This window comes from Hoplias malabaricus, chromosome Y, assembly GCF_029633855.1.
Source record: "Hoplias malabaricus isolate fHopMal1 chromosome Y, fHopMal1.hap1, whole genome shotgun sequence".
NCBI classification, from domain to species: domain Eukaryota; kingdom Metazoa; phylum Chordata; class Actinopteri; order Characiformes; family Erythrinidae; genus Hoplias; species Hoplias malabaricus.
The window spans coordinates 1,297,005-1,317,500 of record NC_089820.1 but is presented as its reverse complement, the minus strand read 5'-3'; the positions used below and the strand labels follow the sequence as shown (position 1 = coordinate 1,317,500).

The window sequence follows — 20,496 nt, the reverse complement described above, 5'->3', positions numbered from 1 at the left end:
AAAGGTTTCCTAAGCCTTAGATTCCTTAGTCTGGTTCAGTAGGCTACACTATGAAGAGGAATTGGCTGCTGACTTGACAGATGTCCAGAAGGCAGCCAATGAGACCCTCCTACTGTATCCAAGCATATTAATGGAAAGTTGAGTGGAAGGTGCACAAGCAACAGGGATAACCGCAGCCTTGAAAAGATTGTCAAGAAAAGGTCATTCAATGATTTGGTGGAGATTCACAAGGAGTGGACTGCTGCTGAAGTCAGTGTTTCAAGAGCCACCGCACACAGACGTATCCAGGACATGGGCCACCATTGTCACATTCTTTTGTCAAGCCACTCATGACCCAGAGACAACGCCAGAAGCGTCTTACCTGGGCCAAGGAGAAAAAGGACTGGACTGTTGCTGTGTCCAAAGTCTTATTTTCAGATGACAGCAAACTCGTCTGACCTAAACCCAATAGAGACTCTATGGGGTATTGTCAAGAGGAAGATGAGAGACTTCAGACCCAACAATGCAGACAAGCTGAAGGCAGCTATCAAAGCAACCTGGGCTTCCATAACACCTCAGCAGTGCCACAGGCTGATCGCCTCCATGCCACGCAGCAGCATTGATGCAGTAATTCATGCAAAAGGAGCCCAGACCAAGTAATGAGTGCATATAGTGTACATACTTTTCAGTAGGCCAACATTTCAGTATTAAAAATAATCTTTTCAAATTGGTCTTTTATAATATTTATAATGACACATAGTATGACATCCCTCAATTACACTGTGGTTGTGTCTGCCCCGTTATATGTGCAGTAAATTATTTCAAATTTATTCTCAGAACTCCGTCATACTTTTAGGCTTCATTTGGGACATTTATGCTGGCAAGGCTGAATACAGGTCGAATGCTGGGGGAGCAGAGTGGGATTTTTTTTAAGCCTTGTAGAGCCTGAATGCAAGTGGAGTGGAGCGTTGCCTTTATCGATAGACACATTTATCCAAAAATGTGGATAAAAAAAAATGATCCAAAAGCTCTACAGGAAAATACATCATGTTGATGGCAGCATCTCTCTGTCCGCCGCCACATCATTATATACTTCTCACGTGCCAGTCGTGGTCACTGATGCACCAAATGCTGGCTTGCACACCTATTGTTGATAACAGTTTGGATAATCCCATTCATAATTAACATGAAAACATCACTTTATTCTTTCATGAAAACAAGCTAAAACAGAAACTCCTCTGACTACAGTACATGTCTCTACTATCTAGTGGCTATCTTAGATGAGTTTGGCCCCAGAGAACATTTCTGTACAGAACTGATGTAGCCTATGGCTTTCTTCTCGTGTAAAAGAGGTGCAGTTTGCATTTCCTGATGTATTGGCGGACTTTGTTTTCTGTCAAGTGTTCTAAGACCTTTAAAAATATTTATCTACATTGCAGCATGTTTTATGCAGTGCAATATTTTTATGCACTGCCATCTGAGGACTCAAAGGTCATGCTCATTTAACATTGCTGTCTAGATTTTCTGAGTGCAATAACTCATGAACCCCATCACTGCAAAATTATAAGTGCTATATTGATGGCTCTCTATACATTAGACAATATATCAGAACTGGACACGGAGTTCTCATTCACATGTTGCACTGCCCAATAACACCATTTTGGAAGCAATTTCAAGTAATGTGGTGATTGATTTTACATATCTCCCATGAAGAATATGCTGGATTCAACTTCACAGCTTTCTTGCAGTGTTAATTGGGGATTTAAATAAATAAATAAAGTACAGTGATCTTGGATGTCTTGAAATGTGCTTTTTTTTTTAAATAAAATGTTAGTATTATTAAAAAAAACCTGAGTTGTGAATTTGCATTAAAATACTCTGGGGTACAATTAATATAGCATAATTTATAGCATTATTAACATAATGATTATCATGGTCTTTAAATATATGCAGCTGTTTGGCCCATGTGAATGCAGCCAGAGGTTTAATTGGCTGTTACACATCGCATGAAAAATCAAGAGTGGGTCTAAACAGGAGGAGCTAAGTGACAAAACACACAGTGACACAAAGCAATATCAGAAAATGCCGTAACAAAGCACTCTTCATCTCGCTGGGATTACAACATCCAAACTGGCAGCAATAGAAAGCAAAGAAAGGTGGGTGGGCATGGGGTTTGAATGGTACACATTCTGTGTTTCAAGAACAATAATCTTTTGAGACTAATGTATTCCACTGAAGTGAACTGTGACCGTCCCAAAAAGAAACAATTTAGCCATAGCATGAAAGCAAATTAAAGTGAACATCCAATACACACAGATATACATAGTTTCCTGTTTATTTACTCAAACATAAAAAACACAGACTCTTACAAAATAATAATAATAAAAAAAAACCTTAACCAATCAATGGGAACTTTGATAGACTCGAATAACATATCCCTTGAAAACCCTATTGCACTGCATTATGTTTCCAAAATAACTGAGATGTATTTGTAAAATGCAACACAAAAAAAATCAATGATTTTGTTAATTCTTTTGAAATGTTATTTAACTGAAAAATGTACACAAAGTAAAGATTTCCAATGCTTTAAATAACTGAGTTGATTTTTTTTTGTAAATATAAAAAATTTTTTTGTATGAGAGAAACCCTACTGTGCTACACTTTTCTTTTAATTAGTTTTTAAATTCTTTGGGAACTGAGAATGCAACTTGTAGTTTGCAATTGGAATTTTTGCCCATTCTTGTTTGAGTCTAATCCTTTCCTTCATGATGTGCCAATGTAGGCAGACCTGGACTGAAAGAAGGCCAGTCAAACAAAAATATTTATTGTTTCTTTGCACATTTCAGTTAAAAAAGAGTCAAGAGAATGACCAAATTCCAGATTCTTGTTGTTATTGATTTTTACAAATATCCCACCTTTCCTGAAATTGTTTTTTTTTTTTTTTACAACAAAAACAAGAGCCAAACAACTATAGATTGCTAACAAAAATTAAGATTTTTATATGCCTTTGGGCGATCTATTGAAGTTACATTGCTGTTCCTTAGAGATTGCTCACAGCAGATTTCAGATAAATGTGTACAATTGTGTGTGTGTGTGTGTGTGTGTGTGTGTGTGTGTTGGTGAAAGGAAATAATGAGAGGAAAAAGGGGCAGTGGCAAGAATTAACCCCCCCCCCACTTGGCTCAATTCAGAAAATAAATTCATTGTGCATGAAATATAAAGTAATGCTCACATTTAGCTTAATATTTCCAGTGTACACGAATATTTGTGTTTGTGGATGACAAAAGAGTAATGCAGCAGCACCTGGCGTTACTCACTCATGTAACATGGAATGACATGTAAAGAGGGTGAACATGTGATGTCATGTGGAAAAACTTTAAATCAAAAATGAAGGGATCTTGCTGTGCATTCTGTAGCTCCTGCTGTTTGTACAATGTACAATGTTACTATAGCAGACAATGTGAAAATGATGTGGAATGGGGCAAAAGGGAAAAGACTGGAAAAAAACAAGGACCAGTGTAATAGGCCAAATAGAAATCCTTGAGGATGATTAAATATAAGTAACACCAATTTCAGACACAGGCCTGTAGAGATTCAGTGGAACCTATAGTGGAGTCACTGTTTCCCCATTTACAATTTTATCTGGAACATCCATCAAATGCAGCATCAAGTCAACGCCCATCCTTTCATTCAATTTTCATTTTCCAAGTCCAGATTCATCTGTTTCAGAGAACCAAAGCTGTCCATGTCAGATAAACAGAACTTAGAGCCTAAATCTTTGAAAGACAGAAAAATAATGTTCATTGACACATGCAAATAAAAATCATTTAAATATATGTTTATGTCCATCCTTCCACTGTGGGGGAAAAAAAACACAAAGTGGGACTCAGCACAATGGGACCAATAGATTTGTACCTGACTGAGAAAGTTACTGCGAAGACTTCTATGACTGAACTTTGGAGGTCTGAAAAGAAATACTGTAAAATCTAATATTTTATTTGAGGCTTCTACATCACTTCTATTATAAGTATGTTTTTAAGTGTATTTTACAACTCTAAAAGTGTGTTTAATAGTTCACCATAGGAATACCCCAACTGAATACCCTAATGACCCTCAAATTAGCTGTTCAACAAACAAGACAGTGGCATGATAGTGTGTGGCTCTGGTATAAGGGTATCAGGCACAACAGTGCTGATGGAATTTTTTTCAAACCTTAATATTACTGCAGGGTTAAGAACAGCATAACAATCATACACTATGTCCAAAAGTTGTAGGCACCCTTTATAATGAGTCAGTCTGGTTACTTTAAACTGAACCCACTGTTGAGACTGATCTGCATTTTTTCACTTACATAATTTCATAGAGTAAACATTAAATGAAATGAGAAACAGTGGAAGGGTATTGTTGTGGTGGCTTTATAACAATTTCTGAACTCACCATCATCCTATTCATGCTATTGAGCATTGAGCAAACCCATCATGCTATTAAATACTCCAAAATATTCCAAAACCTAGTGTAAAACCTTCTCAGAAAACATGACAAGGTTCTTGCAGGAAAAGGGGGACAAAGTATTTATCAAATCTTTAATTTCAGAAGAAAACGTGAGGTGTCCACAAAACAGGTGGCCATATGGTATTTAGTTGGTCTCATTCATGACAGACATGCGGATGATGAGTTGTGCATCAATTATGCCACAATCAATTAGCTAAAGTCTGTTTTTTGTAAATGCCTGATTCACAGAAGTATAAAATAGTAACTCAGTGTTTTTCACAGTGCAGAAAATTTGGATATCAGAGATGCATTTGGGAAAACAGAGATTCAGACAACACAGAGCATCAGCATTTATCTTTTTGCCATGTGTTTAAGGGAAAATATCAAGAAAATTAAATGAGAAAAGAAAGGAGAACAAGAATAAACGAGAAAAATATTGTGCAATGGTGTTGTGCTGATAGCTATGTTTAGTAAGATTGTATAAATAAAATAAAATGTGATTATTTGTTGGTGGGTTGGAGGCAAACAAAAAACCTTCCAATGTGACACATCTGCTTCTATTACTATACAATGATAAAATTGTTGTGCTTTAGTTTCTTGAAAGGAACATTTAATAAGATTTAATTAAAGTTGCAGAGTGTAATTCACATTTACAGCACTGTCCTGAAATCAAGGGGGAGGGGAGGACGTTAAGTGGTTTCCTACCCTCCTCCAAAAGTTACATAGTGCAGTTTCTGCAGTGCTAAGCCCAGAATAGCAACAACAGATGCTATTTAAAGCTGTAATTTTAAGGTAAAAATACTACATAGTGTTCCTTTAAATCCTTTTCCGTTCTCAGAAGTTTAGTCTGTTCCCCAAGTCCTCCAGAAATGAAATAAAATACATACATTAATTATATTAAATCCGTACTGTCCATGTATATGTATCTAAGGGCAGAGTTACCAAATGTATCCCTCTATGACAACAGAAATGAACCTATATGAATTCTTTTATATGTTTATTCAAACGGGTCTCAACTGTCACGAATGATGTTTTTATTAATTTTAATGTAAAGTTAACATAACGTCACTAGCACGCATGTTTTTTTTTTTAATGTGGGTTGCTATATGACCCTCTTTTGGGGCAACATGGTGTTATACCTGTCACATCTTTAATCTTATTAAAAAAATATTATACTTAAGCACCACAGAAAATGTTTTTTCCGGTCTCAGTTTGCAAGCAAGGCCATCATTGCGAAATACATCTTATGGCCAAAAGTTCATCCTCTGATTAATAGGTAGGCTTGTCCCTCCTTTGCTCCAGTAATATTTTCTACCACCATGTGAAGGCTTACAGCTCTTGGAGTCTTGGACAATTTCTCTAAGGATATATTAGCATTCAATCATGAGAATGTCAATGAGATCAGGTACTGATATTAGAGGATTAATTCTGGATCGACATTAACAAAAATAATTTTAAAAATTTTAGATAGAGATCACTTCAGATAATTAAATGATGAATTCGTTATAAATATAAATTACAAATTAAAGGATTTATAACCATTAACCAAAATTTGGCCATGGGCACAATGAACGTAGGTTCATGTGCACCTGCTCCACAATGTCCCATTTCATTCCAAGGTCTGTCCACAATGGGTGCACCTTCAATAACTGAAATCACTTATTAAAATCTTTTGAACATATAGTATACAGTAAGTTACAAAGGCTAAGCAATTTCACCCGAGAAAACCTAATGTCAGAAAAGCCAGTTAAATTGTTATAAATGTCAACTTGAGAGCAAAGTAATCAAATGAAAGCTTTATGCGTGACATCTACTAGAATAAGTGTTTATTAATATTTGCCAAGATCTAGGTCAGCTGCCATGATGCATTTGCTTAGGTGACATGTATCCTTATGAACACCAACCACCAGTAAAGAGTCAGTGAATATAATATCTGTAAAAAACATGTGGTGTGTTTGAGTAATTGCCATTTGTTCTTTGAGCCAGTGGCAGTCTCTGTTTTCAATTCCTTGCTAAGTTCAGAGCTCACAACAGTACAGCCAGTGTATACAAAACAAAAGCTTACTGACTGGTGTGTGTGTGCGTGTGTGGGTCTTTTCTCACAAGCCTTTCTGAGAGTGAACACTGCGACTATAGTATCGCACTGACACTCGTTCTCTCACAGAACACACACGATTGTCAAAGTTCACTAGAGGACAGACACAAAAAAAACTCTGTATAATAAACAATGGAATCCTAAAAAAAACACTGTTCTCTGCCGCAATGCTGTTTGTCTGTGTGTGTGTGTGTGTGTGTGTGTTTGAGAGATAGAGAAAAAGTAGCATGTGCCTCAGACATGTCGAGGACAGCGCCCCCCAGGGTCAGCCATGTTCATACCCCTCAACTCCCCCTCTTCATAGTCGTCTGTATCCGAGGAATTGTTGTTGTTAAAAGGAGTGACAGATACATCGCTCACCAAGTTCTGAGGGGAGAAAAGTATGAGAAAGTGAGAGAGATAATGATATAAAAACCTAAAGCTGTAACATTCCTACATAAAAAATGTTAAAAGTTATTAACGTTTAACAATAAAAATGTTAAAACCTGATAAACACGTTGCTTCAGGCTATCATTCATAAAGCTACATTACTCCTATACAGTTGGCCCTCTGCATCTGCAGGGGACTGGCTCCTAGACTTCCCATGGATAACAAAATCTGCCCATATCCCTCATTAAAATTGCTGTAGCATTTGAATTAAAACTAGGCTCAACTAGTCATAAGTATGACTCCTTACAATACCTAATAGTGTCAGCACATGTTCAGTACAGATACAAGTAGCAACAACCAAGATGTGACGCATACAATGCTCAAACAAGTGCTGGAGTGAAACTAAGGACGGATGGGACGCTGCAGCATTTTGCATGGATTCAGTGTATGCCGCTGATGCAGAGGGCAGACTGTATAAACCTTTAATGAGTGACATAAAACTACATAAACATATATAAATCTTATTAGGCTTAAAACAGAAAAAACTCACTACTTCATCAGTTTTACTGAATTTAAGATATAATTGCTGGAATAAGACCTTAAAGATGTTTATACAATGTTAAAAAATAAACAAGTTTTGTTTAAAATATATAATTTAATCATTTTTAATATATACATTTTGCAGTAGCTACACTTTAATAAGTGCAAACATACCAAGCGTGCTACGGACTCGCGGAAGGGCGGGCACACCATATGGAATCGTGGAATGGAGACATCAAAGATTTCCTCTTTGTTTTTGAGCCTGTGGAAGGTGTAGTGTCCCTCCATGTACTCTGAAGTGGTGGAGAATGTGGTGCAGCTTGCATACTCATGCACTTTACCAGGGGTCATCACCGGAAACTCCCCTATAACACATGCATACAACATTTTAGTTAACCTAATTGAAAATTGTTGTCTCATAAAATATTCATTTTGTAAAACACCAAAACATGCCGTTTGATCATGGTGTTCTAATTTTTATGAGTGCAAAGAGATTAGGACAGACTCACTGTCACACTACACCATTTTAAAGACAGAACAATCAGTACATTATTTTTGCTGGAAATCTCACCTACAACGCCAGGCCCACGGACCTCCTCCACGTTGCCATTGGCATTGGTGATTTTCCAGTAGCGGCTGTCCAGTTGGCAGGCACTCTCAGGCAGTGCTGACCGTGCCATTTCAATCCTGACAAATAGCGTAGTTCATATGGAGAGAGATTATTCTCAAAACACTTTTGTATTTTTTAAATGTTAATCCAGAAATTAAACACAAGTCACAAATATGTTTCACTATTCACAAATAAATATATGCCAATTTGTGTCTCATGGTCTGCAATTTGTACAAATAAAGTTAAATTCATAAATAGATGTGTTCATCATTAATTTATCTGTATTTGTACAAACTCCAGACCATGAGACACAGATTGGGATATTTTTTTAAATAGAATTAATTATGGATCACAAATGCCACTGCAACTCAACCAAAGCTCTAGAACTCCCAAAAACGTAATTTCCTGCTCCACAGTCTAGTGCCTTAGGGATTTACACCTTTCTAGACAATGCTAGTCATTGAGCACGGTGACCTTAAGGTCATGTTGAAAACATCCTCCTTTTGTTTTATCTGAACTCTCCTAGCAAACTTGAATGTGTTCTATACATACTCTTCTCTAAAACCCCTTTATTTATCTTTGAATTCATAACTTTTTAAATATCTTGACCTTGTCTATGCACTTCAATATGTTCCTCCTAGATCACTCAAACAATTAAGCATGTAGTCTGGTAGTCTTTCTGAAAACGTTAACAAGCTTTCAGTTAGTGTCCACAACTTGCCTTAAAGTGCCACAGAGGACACAATTCAAAAAATGTCTAAGAAACTAAAATGGCACAGGAGCATCACAAATTAATATGCACAATTAAGCAAACAGTACATTTTCCTTCCCTATACTCTGCAATTTATAGGTTTATATTTGATACATTCCGTAACAGTAATTCAAAATATCACATCTATTTTTGCTTACTGCTAACAGGATAGTTCATATATCTCAAACAACTAGCTTACCTATATGCTGTATTGTAAACCTTAAACAGTTAATGATTTTCAACCAGCTTTAATCATCCCACATTTTCTTTAAGGAGTTTTTTATGGATCAGCTGTTTCCTGAGGATGCTTAGAGGTTCTCAATGAGAATATCAAATCATTTGGAGAGATTATATATTAAGTTCAGAACAGTGGACATGCGTGTTTGTGTCTGTGTCTTACCTGATTCTGTAAGTGAAGAAGAAGTGTGGTGGATGGACAGAGCTGAGTTCAGGCAGAAAGGATGTGGAGACTGACACTGTGATGTCACCAGTAGTGGCCACACACTTCTTGTCATGGACGTACCTGAAAAAAAATTAAGTGTAAGTGAGTGTTATTATATTACATACTTTTCTCATTTTGGAAAAAAAGGTATCACTCAATGTCCAATTAAAATAGCAATAATAAAATGCCATTAAAATGATTCAAATGCAATTTCTGAAAATGTTGGAATCGTATATAGAGAGTCCTGCAGAACTATCATTTGAATGCCCACATTATAGTGTGAAAAATGTCCAGATTTGATTTGCGACATGCCTGAATGTGTGAAAGCAGAAATGCACAATTATGTTAAATTTAATCAAGACAAACTTGCCAACTGCGAACAACATTATCAGCTCTAATTGCAACAGAGGTGCAATTTGTACATCACTGTCTGCAATATATCTTTTGTTCCTGCTTATGTTGCAAACCCACTGGATTATTATCAGCTAGGGCTTTGCCATATCGTATCATGCGCAATAATATCATAAACCTTTTTCAAACAATAAAACAGTCAATATCGTGATTATTGTGATATTCTGACTTGTTTACATGATGACGTCATGCAGTTACTTGTAACATGGCATACATTTATTATGTGAGTCATTTAAGCACAGCAAGAGGTACGGTGGAAATTTGCTCTGTGTTCAAAGAATTTGCTCCAAAAGACGAGTGACTTCAGTCGTGTGAAGCTGGTTTGTATATAAAATATAAATATTCTCTATATATTTTATACAATGTCAGAACCATGGTAAATTACGGTTGTTTACAAAAAAAAAGCAAATGCTTACACATTTATTTGTTGTTCCTTCTGAATATTTGAAATAGTTCGATTTGTACAAAAATAAAATGTTACATATAATAATTTAAATAAGAAATTAAATACATTATTAATTGAATCTAATTGATATATCATTTACCTTGTTGCAATAGTGTGTTCTGGAAATTAATTACAGTATTTTTCAGTGTTTTTTCATATCGCCAAGAATACGTTATCGCCAAAATACACTGATATATCATGATATTATTTTAGGGCCATATCACCCACCGCTATTGTCAACCCAATTCTTCCTGCTTTATGTTGGTCCTTTTGGATTGCTGACCATTGAAGAACCAAGGAGGTGAGCGTGGCCTAACAATGTGTGCAGACTAACTGATGGAATAGGATCTGTAACTGTAAATTTACATAGTGCACTTATATGATAGGAGGAGCTGGCAAAATGAAAACAAGCCATAGGAATTAACACATGCGTTTACTTACCAAGTCAATATAAATTTTGACTAAAACACTTCCATACATCATACATTTTTTTTTAAATCATACATGCATTCATACATGTGCTATATGTCTCCAGATTCACTTCCTCTGCCTTTTCAATTCTATCTGTCTATCTGTCCAGGGACAGCAGACTTAGCCTACACTTGTTGATTAAGGGGACAATACTGAAGTTGAGTTTCACTGCAACCCTAAGAAAAAAGCAAATAAGTAAATGTACAATAATAAACTGACATTGTTTTTTGTTTTTTTAACTTGGATAACAAGCAAATATACTGAATCGAATTGAAGACATGCAGTTGCTTTGGCTATTATGTGCCTGACATAGATATGAACATAACCAATACACAAAAACACAAACACAAAATCTGAAGCTGGACAAACATCTGTACCTGAAGATCTGGTCCCGGATGATGGGGTACTCTCCTGTCACTACATTGTGGACATATGAGGTAAACCATTCGGTAAAGTTGGACCCTGTTGTAGTGGAAGGTTAAATCCAAAGATTTAAAGAGAGATGGATTTTATTCACGTAATTACATGGACATTCCCCCATAATCATGATCCCTGGTTCCTGTCATGACCATTGTAAAAAAATCAGTGAGTGCCCTGACCACCCGTGTGTGTGTATATATGTGTGTTTTCACTGCCACAGTCGGCTTTGAGTCCAGATTTTTTTGTGACCCATTCAATGATGATAAAATCATGTTTCATTCTAAACCATAATAAAAAATACTGTATCCAAAGATCAAGTTCAAGTAAATTATTAACTTAATAACAAGACTGAAATGGAACGTGTTACACAAGCCCTGCAATTATGGCAGCTCTATTTAACCCCCCAATCCACCCCCACCCCCACCCCCACCCCCAACCAAGCCAACTCCCCCCCACTTTTTGTCTAAGAAACTATATTCATTGTACTCTGAAGCTGCTTTATTCTGATCAAAGTCATGGTGGGTCCAGAGCCTACCCAGCATCTGCAGTAAAACACTTAACAATGCAGTTTACCAATGCCCTACCTGTTATAAACATATCAATTGCAGATGGATCTTGTGCCAGCTGATCCTGTGAGAGAAAAATTACCAAATTAGAACATTTGGAACAGTGGATAAGCTGACAGTCCCTCCTGCTGCCTGAGCTGCACACGTGCATCGATGTACTGTGATGCCTTCAAAAGATTATTCCATTCTACATCAATAACTTGTTAGTCAAGGAAAAATATAAATATAAAATACTACAAGATGAAAAAATCCTGTTTTTAGTCATTGGAGTTACATATAGGGCCCAACCTATTAACTTCACTCATTCCTAAGCACTGAATTCTTTGCAAGCTTTTTACAGGGGTCATCAGGTAGGCCCGTCTCTTCTTCAGTGTTTCATTGAAATCAGCACACAGCACCTCTGAAAGGCTCAACAGTATGGTCTGGCATCCGATAACATTTCTTCATTTAACCAGCCTCTTATGTAGATCGACATCGGTCTCCCTGGTTACTAAGGCTGTTCCTAGCTCCACTTGCACAGTTAATGCATGCTCAATGCAATGCAGTGATCAACAATCACACAAACGACACACCTGTGTTCCATCGATAACCATAAATCCACGCTGGCCTCCCTGATGACTAATGCTGTACCTACCCCCATTGTCACCATAAATGCATGCTCAGTGCCTCCAGTTCTATGTGAACATTATGTGATACATTACAAACTTCATCAAAGGTTATTCCAAGTTTCCGAGTTAACTGTCCACCATGCTAAATCTGTGCAATCAATCACTAACGGCTCTTCTGCAATCAACCTGCGCCCTTCTTAAACACAACCATTTACTTGTACTTTCAATTATCTCTGATAGATCCTTCAAGGCTGCCCTTAGTGCACAATTCAGTCAAGAAGGATGTGGCAGACTCCTTTCTCTACTGGCCTAATATATGCATGCCACCCTCACTCACTCACTTCTGACTCTAAATGCTTCACTTTTAATGGGTTGGGTAAGCCAATAAAATAAATCTGTTTACTCTCTATGCAAAATTATCTGGCTTCAGCATAGGTACCTCGCAATGCAATGTGGTACATTTTGCAAAAACATTTTACATCATTTTGTCACATTCATAAAAAGCTCCACATTTTATTGTTATATTTTGGGGAACAGGAGCAACACACTTTCAAACCTCATGGTTCAGGGAACCTCAGTGTATCAGTGGCTAAGTTATAATTTATTCACTGCTTATTATAATTTGGTTTCTGATGGCTTCAATTTCATCGTCCATCCAATGGGACCTGACACATTAAGCCTATTTTCATAGCTATGACCATACAAAAAACACTACATCTATCATGTGACCCATTTGTGCTTACATTTACATTATTTATCCAACCAATGTTTTCTAGTATAATTGATCACATTTGTTTTGTATCTGCAAAAAAAAAAAATCACCATACATAACAAAAAACTAAAAAGCAAGAAAAAGAGGAAGGTGAGATTGAGAAAGAGAGAAGACAATTAGTTAAAAATATTAGAAAGGTCTGGTGACTGGAGACTCTCACATAATGGGTAAGAAAATGTATCTCATTTTTACATAATTTAGTTTATGTGACTATCTTGGTTGATATTTAGCAGCAAATATAAATTAATTTTTAAATTCAGCGAGCGATTAAACACACAATCAGCTCAGAGATTATTAAGGATGTGGAGATTCCCATGAAACCCATACCAACATCTTGAGTTTCACACAGTTTTGGACAAATTCAGCTTAGACTAACAGCTGGAAAAGAAAGATAAAAGTGGAAGAAAGAAGAAGACAAGCTGAAGAGATTCCTCTTCGTTCTAAAACATTTGTTTCTGATAAAGGTATGTTTTTCTTTTAATCCTTCTAACATAGTGCCCTAAAAACTTCATTTTTACACTATTGTATTTGCCCATCCATCATTTTTTCTAAGATAAACATTATCAGTGGGAAATGTATTCCCCTTGTGTTGCAGCAACACTTTCTACTCCTCTGTGAAGCCTTACACTATATTTTTGGCCAAGCAAATAATCTCTGAAAATGTATAAAGATTTGTAAAATCCTGAATCTAGCTGAGGACAAAGAGAGGAGAATTACAATCTCACCGGACAGTGGTAGAAAATCTCACTGCGTGTGCGTCCCTCTGTGGCCTCTAAGGCCATGTACTGGCTCAGGCCTGTGTGGAAGCAGAAAGTGAGAGGGAGACACTGCCGCATACCCTTCCTCTGCTGGAAGCCCCCAGCAGCCGTCTCAATATCCAGTAAATCCTCTGAGCGATAGTGATTGGACAAAGCCATACTTCCCATCAACCTGATATCAGGGCAAAAAGAAAGCCGTTACTACATTTACAGAACAATGAAAAATTGAATTCTGTATTTACACAAAACAGATTAAATAAGATAATAAAAAAAGGCTTTCTACAAAAAAAAATGTAGAAATATGCTTAAAGGCATATTACTGTTTTTCTAAATGTAAATATTTGAATTTAAAAACCGGATAAGCAAAATCTAGTAACTTAATATCTATCCTCAAGTGTTGTCTGCATATACCTTATTTGATCATGTGGTGATGTGTGTTTACAATGATCTGGTGGTCAATAAATACCTTTGCAATTTATCAACTGTGATGAAGTGGACGTAAGTGGACATTTCTTTTGGCCAAATTAACAATGCTAGAGAGTATACCCTTTGACTGAATTAGCGTTTCCCACACCTTTTTTTCCACATTTCCACAGTAAAATTATAGCGACTGTTAAAATATGAATACCTATGAAAAAGAGTATTTTATTAATATAACAGAGAGCACTGAAAAGACACAAGCAGCTTTTCCCTCGCACCATTTTACACACTGGCTAATACAGGATGTGGACATGCTGTACCTTCCTTCACTGCATGTTCTCACAGTGGGTTCACTCTTTGAAGTGCTTTGGGTCTATTCAAGGGCTTTTTCTGTTTGAAGTGGGTTTGCCTGTTTAAATTACTTTTATTGATCTGAAGTGCACTGAGTCTTTTTGCATAAGGATTTCTCAGTTGAATCATGTAGGATCTTAACAAGGTGTTTTCATATTTGGAGCTGACTCTTCATGGCCATTGCAGAACTAAAGTAAAAGAGCCTTTATAACAACTGACACTTATAGGTTTGTATCAGTAGTAATGAAAGGCTTATATATGTGACTTGTACCCCCAGGAAACACCTATATTAAATGACAATAAATTATGTTAATAAAGGTATAATATGCAGGTGATATACTCTAGAAACCTATAGTACACCCTCACCCAGGAACCACTAGTTTTTGTCCATTGTGTATCCTGTAGGAGCATCGGTAATCATTAGGGAGCTTGCAGCCAATTTGAGCCTCAATTGCATCTAGCTCCTCCTCCTTTGCTCCTTCTGTTGACAGAGAACAGGTTTTAAGTTGTGTTAGTGGGTAGTGGGTAAAAGTACAACCCTGCATTACTGTAAACTACTTCCAGGTTACATTTATTTTAAAAGTAGTGTACATATAGTAAAAAAATCTTCTCAAGACACACCTTTGAGAGAGGCAATCATGCGTGGGCATTTCTGACCCAGATAACTCTTCAGGTCATCCCAGGCTTTTTTTAGTGTTGTGTAGTGATCGATGTAGCGACCTAGATCAGCATAAAACTCCCGGAACAGCTCCTTCCAGCTCTGCCCTCTCTGAGCCTTATCTGCCCTGAAGAAGGAAACAAACCACAATATTCAAACTGGGGTTGCACTAGCTGGACACATTACTCAAAATTGAGTAGGGTACATTTGAGTCTTCCAATATAAATTAAACTTTTCATAATATACAAATTATTCATAAATAAACTGTTGTCCAACTTCTGGTAAATGTATACAGAAGTCAGCCATAACATTATAGCCACCTTCTAGTTTCTACACTTCATTTTATCGCCTCTACCCATATAGATGCACATTGTAAGTCTACAATTACATACTTTATAAAAGTAGCTAAAAAACAGGGTGAACTGGGGCTAAAGAGATGCAGAGCAAAAGATGGACTAGTGTGTGAAATTGTAGCTGCAATATGTACCTATAAAGTAAGAGCAGTTGAGAACCTGAAAAATGTATGTGGAAATAGGGAGCTGGTTTTAATGTTGTGGCTGATTGTTGTGTGTTTATCTTTTCTTAATACACTAAACAAACTGACATGAAAGGTCATGGAATACAGTAAAAAGTAATGCTGATTGCTCCTGTGATTCCCTTGTGGAATCAATTAAAGCGATCTTTCACATCCATATGGCAATGGTCAGTTTTGTGGAAGGTTACATCTGACACACACAATATATATAAAAAGAACAAAATGGAGAACCTACTCTGTGAGATTCCAATGCTTCTGGCAAAGTCCCTTCCATAAAGGATTATGACCTGTGAGCTCATTAAGGCGCCGGCTTACAAGACTGCAACTGAGGGAAAACCAGAGCAGCAGTGTTAAATTTCCAAGCTTTAACTCTAGTACAGAAATGACACAGAAACTTATAAACAGCCACCTTTAAATTGTCATTAAAAGTCTCATTAAACTGGAATTTGAAGTTGCTACTATGTATTTAAGATGATAATGTTGATGATGATGTGGGCTCTAAAGAATATAACAGCAAGAGCTGTTTGCTGCTTTTAGAAAACACTTTAGGAGTAAATTGTGAAATAAGGAATTATTTTTAAGGAACCTTGTAGCACTCAACAAATATAATAATATTTACATTATTCATTCATTCATTCTTTGTCTGTAACTGCTTATCCAGTTCAGGGTTGCGGTCGGTCCAGAGCCTACCCGAAATCATTCGCAGCAAGGCAGGAACATACTCTGGAGGGATGTCTGTCTCTCGCAGGGCGACACACACTTACACACTCACTCACACACTCACGTAAACTTTTGAGACGCCAATCCACCTGCCAGCCTGTGGTTTTAGACTGTGGGAGGAAACATGAGCACCCGGACGAAACCAATGGGGAGAACACAACTCCTCACAGACAGTCACCAGGAGCGGGGTTTGAACCAACAACCCCAGGACCCTGGAGCAATGTGACAGCGACACTACCGGCTGAGCCACTGTGCCACTCTATGCGTACATTATACATTTAGAATATTTATTATTTAAAACATATATTTTATATAATATTTTCTACACAATGTCTGTCAGCTAAACACCGTCCAGTGGCATTCTGTTTGTGGCAGTTTAAAAAGAGTCTATGGCTGGATCCACCCTCACCATTATAACTGAATGTAATGGAAGTAGATTAGCTAATGGGAACATTTGGAAACTGGAGAGAAAATGAGGCCATTTCCATGTTAACATACAATATATGGCTAAAAGGTGGTAGATACATGATCGCCCAATACTTCACCTGAAATCACAATGAATAGTTTGTCCCCACTTTACTGCGGAAACAGCCTCAACTACTTCACACAATGCAATAGAATTGATTTCAGATGACTAGTTCTGGGTCAAAAACACCAGTCCAACAAATTTCAAAGACCCCTAATAGAGCTCCATCAGTCCAGAGATTACAATACAACTGTTCCACAGATCAGTGCTGGGAGTTTTATATCCCTCTGGCCAATGCTATGTACTAAGCATTCTTATTCTCATGTGCAGCTGCTCCAGACTGTTCCATTGCATTGTCAATGCTTTCTCTGAAGAATATAGGAATGATGTCTGTAATAAGATAATCTTAAAATAATCACTCATTTCAAGAGGTGTTTACAAACTTGTGGGTGTATGTAGTGCATAAGCTAAACTTAACATGTCTAAATGAGCAAAATGAACAACAACAAGGCAATTTCTCTCACATATTACTGGTTATTCAAAATACAGCAGTGCATGAGAGATACGGTGTTTGTATGCTTACGGTTTATTCAAAATATCTGTCAAAACAAAATCAGAAAATGCTGACATTTAAATTATATACTTTTTTAAAATGTCCCCTCTGCCTGTTGGCTTTTATATGCTAGAAGATGTATTATGAGTGACACAATCATTCAATGGCATGGCTGTCTATTTTCACTTTTAAAACTGAAATGTTCCATCATAAAATCACATATATATATAAATATATAGATGAGTTTTAGGGGATTAACCTATGACCAGTGTCACTTTAAAAACAAGGACGCAGTGTATTTGATCCACAGCAAAGCAAAGAGTGGCACCCCAGTGTGGAGCAGTTGCTAAACAGGAGTGAGTGAGTGAATGAGTTATAAGATAGCAGTTCCATTTAAAGTAATAATAATAAATCTTGATAAACACTACTGATATGAAAAATTAAGTCTAATCTTAAATGTAGGGTTATTATTTTCTTCACTTTTCACTTAATTATTTTGCAGAAGACACTGTGTGCAGGTTAAGGTGTAAGGTAAAACCCAAGGCCAAAATTCACTAGACATGCAGCTACCGATAACGACAGCGGTTCCGAAAAGAATTTCAGCCCTTCAATTTTCTTTATCGTTTCTGTAAATAATAAAATGAAAGAGCATTTTAGGTCTCATCCGTCAGCAATACCTTCAAGACTCCAACACAACACTAGCAACCTTCGGTACGGAACTTGCTTTATTCTTATAATTACACAACCGCGTATCTTCCGAAGCGGCTGCAGAAGAACTTGTTTACATCTGAGGCTGTTAGTACAGTTAGCTCAGAGGCAACCTGACATTGTTTAAATACTCTACTGCCGTATTTAAGTAAGGACACTTCACTGCTTTGTCTCAATAGCATCCTCCTAAATATTATCTAATTTCTGACTGCTATTGGCTCTCTAGATTATGTTACATTTATGAGAAATGTCTCCCACTCCTCTCTCTCTAGCGCAGGCAGCTAACAAACAGCCGCCAAGCAGCCCTAACTTTTACACACATTTCTCAATTAACATATAAGCTCAAAACTAGCCTCTTCAGCATCATATCTACAGCCCTTACGTCTCCAAAGAGGACTCACCTGACCAGGTCCCTAAAGTCCAAAAACGATAAAATCAGCAGCAAAGGATCTGACGGTAAATTGTCCAAGTTCAGCGCCGTGGACGCCGCCATCTTGGTGCGTGAAGAATGGCAGTGCGATGCACTGCCTCCATGCGCATGCGTCACGAGGGCGTGTCGGCACGCTGCTTTGTTATCAAATAGGCCGCACATGGTCAGAGAGCAACATTGGTCAGTGATAGCGTTTCTTATTAAATTAAAGATGTTAACAGACGGACACGCACACACAAAACACACAGAGAGAGGAAGAGACCCCTTTTGCTGTAATACCAGTCTCAATTCTGGGAAGGTTGCACACTAAATGTGGTAACATTTCTGTCCCAGACAGTGTAGTGGTGCCTACTTGGGTTGAACATGGTTACAAGAGATACAAGGGCTACTATTGAGATCCAGATTGGCTGATAAATGTGAGCTCAGTAATACAATAATAAAATTTTTTAATACTTATTTAAATTTTAATAATTGGTAAATACCAAATGATTTGGTAATCATTGGTAATTGTAATTGGTAAATGTAATTTTCAGGGGGAAGTGGTGCATTCTCTCAAGGTGCCTATGTTTTTGACATGATTGTACACTGGGTTGTTCTGCACCTGTTTTGAAATCTATTATTTAATTATTTAATTTTGAAACACCATTCAATCACTATACTCTGTTCTGAGAGATGATGTACATGGTGAAAAATCTGATGCGTGTTTAATGAATAATCTAAACATGTGAAACTCGTCTCGTTTCGCGGCCCTTCGCTGCTTCGCTATTGAACTCTGTGAATCCCACCCTCTGAATCTGTAATTTGGTATTTGACTTTTGGACCCCATTATTGAACTGTTCATGCAGTGTGCCATGAGCTGAAGGATGATCACACTCCTGAATCTGGCCAAGTATCTGCTTGAGGATTGCCTACCAATGCTATGCATATTTACACATGTTCCTCAATTTATGGCAACTATCCACATGTCTGGTCTGCAGATCTTCCTTCAGATTAGACCAGAGAACACATTTTTAACAGGTCATGCCAAACACCATGCTACATTCCATATAATTTCTGAATAGACTTTTTGAACATGTAGTAATGGTGCTAAGGAACTTGCACATGTAGAATTTAAACCCTTTAATTGCATGGAGTTACAGCCCCAAATAAAACCAATGTTGCACAATCTGAGGGCCTTTGCAGATATTTTCATTCATAGATTATTTCATTCAAGATGTGAGCCAAAGTACATGAGCCTGGATTAACTTGGGTTACAGCATGTGTTGTGTGATACAGACAGGGATAATATGGACCTGTGGCTGAGTGGAGCTAATAAGACTCACCCTGTGAGTAAATAATAAACTAAGCAAAAAAAGAGGCATCTCAACTCAAAATGCCACATTTAATGACTACCATAGTCTCAGAATTATTTAACACCTTCATGATAAGTGTCTTTAATATTAATTAGAGCACTTATTTGCTTTTATGATCTGCTGCAAACCTGATGAATAGCCAGACACCAAATCAAATCAAATCAAATTTATTTGTATAGCGCTTTTCACAACTGATGTTGTCACAAAGCAGCTACACAGAATTCCAGTAAGACAAAGATTTGATATGAAATGTAAAAACAAATGTAAAACCCTCAAGTGAGCGAGGCCAGGGGCGACAGTGGCAAGGAAAAACTCCCCCAGCTGAGGAAGAAACCTTGGGAGGAACCAAGGCTCACAAGGGGTGACCCGTCCTCCTCTGGTCAATCTACTGGTGATGATAGTTAGTAGTCCGTGAGAACTTCAGTGTAGGGGCAGCTTCAAGGCACTTGGTTTCCTAAGCATTCTGAGCATTCCTAAGGAATTTTAGCCAGTTCCTCATGGGAAATGTCCTCAATTTCAGAAATATTCCTGAGTCCACATTCATCAAATTCCATAAAAGTATTTTTATGGGGTTC

The 20,496-nt window shown here is 37.2% G+C and overlaps 1 protein-coding gene across 1 annotated transcript; it reads right to left on the bottom strand.

The window, feature by feature from the left end:
* Positions 1 to 2,313: 2,313 nt before the first annotated feature.
* LOC136678708 (F-box only protein 3-like) lies at positions 2,314 to 18,670 on the bottom strand. Its single transcript, XM_066656815.1, has 11 exons — positions 18,541 to 18,670; positions 15,928 to 16,017; positions 15,121 to 15,284; positions 14,866 to 14,980; positions 13,696 to 13,900; positions 11,609 to 11,654; positions 10,982 to 11,066; positions 9,236 to 9,358; positions 8,046 to 8,161; positions 7,649 to 7,839; positions 2,314 to 6,931 (listed from the first exon to the last, which is right to left on the bottom strand). Exons 1-11 carry the CDS (start codon positions 18,630 to 18,632, stop codon positions 6,800 to 6,802), a joined length of 1,359 nt encoding a protein of 452 aa, XP_066512912.1. The 5' UTR covers positions 18,633 to 18,670; the 3' UTR covers positions 2,314 to 6,799.
* Between the last annotated feature and the right edge of the window lie 1,826 nt (positions 18,671 to 20,496).

What these genes read in the sequence shown, in the direction of transcription:
- LOC136678708 (XM_066656815.1), bottom strand. Translation starts at nt 18,632, where the DNA reads ATGGCGGCGTCCACGGCGCTGAACTTGGACAATTTACCGTCAGATCCT. An exon ending in CATGATTGCCTCTCTCAAAG is followed by an intron (nt 14,981 to 15,120) that starts GTGTGTCTTGAG and finishes CTCTGTCAACAG; the next exon opens with AAGGAGCAAAGGAGGAGGAG. An exon ending in GCGAGTCCGTAGCACGCTTG is followed by an intron (nt 6,932 to 7,648) that starts GTATGTTTGCAC and finishes TTCTCCCCTCAG; the next exon opens with AACTTGGTGAGCGATGTATC.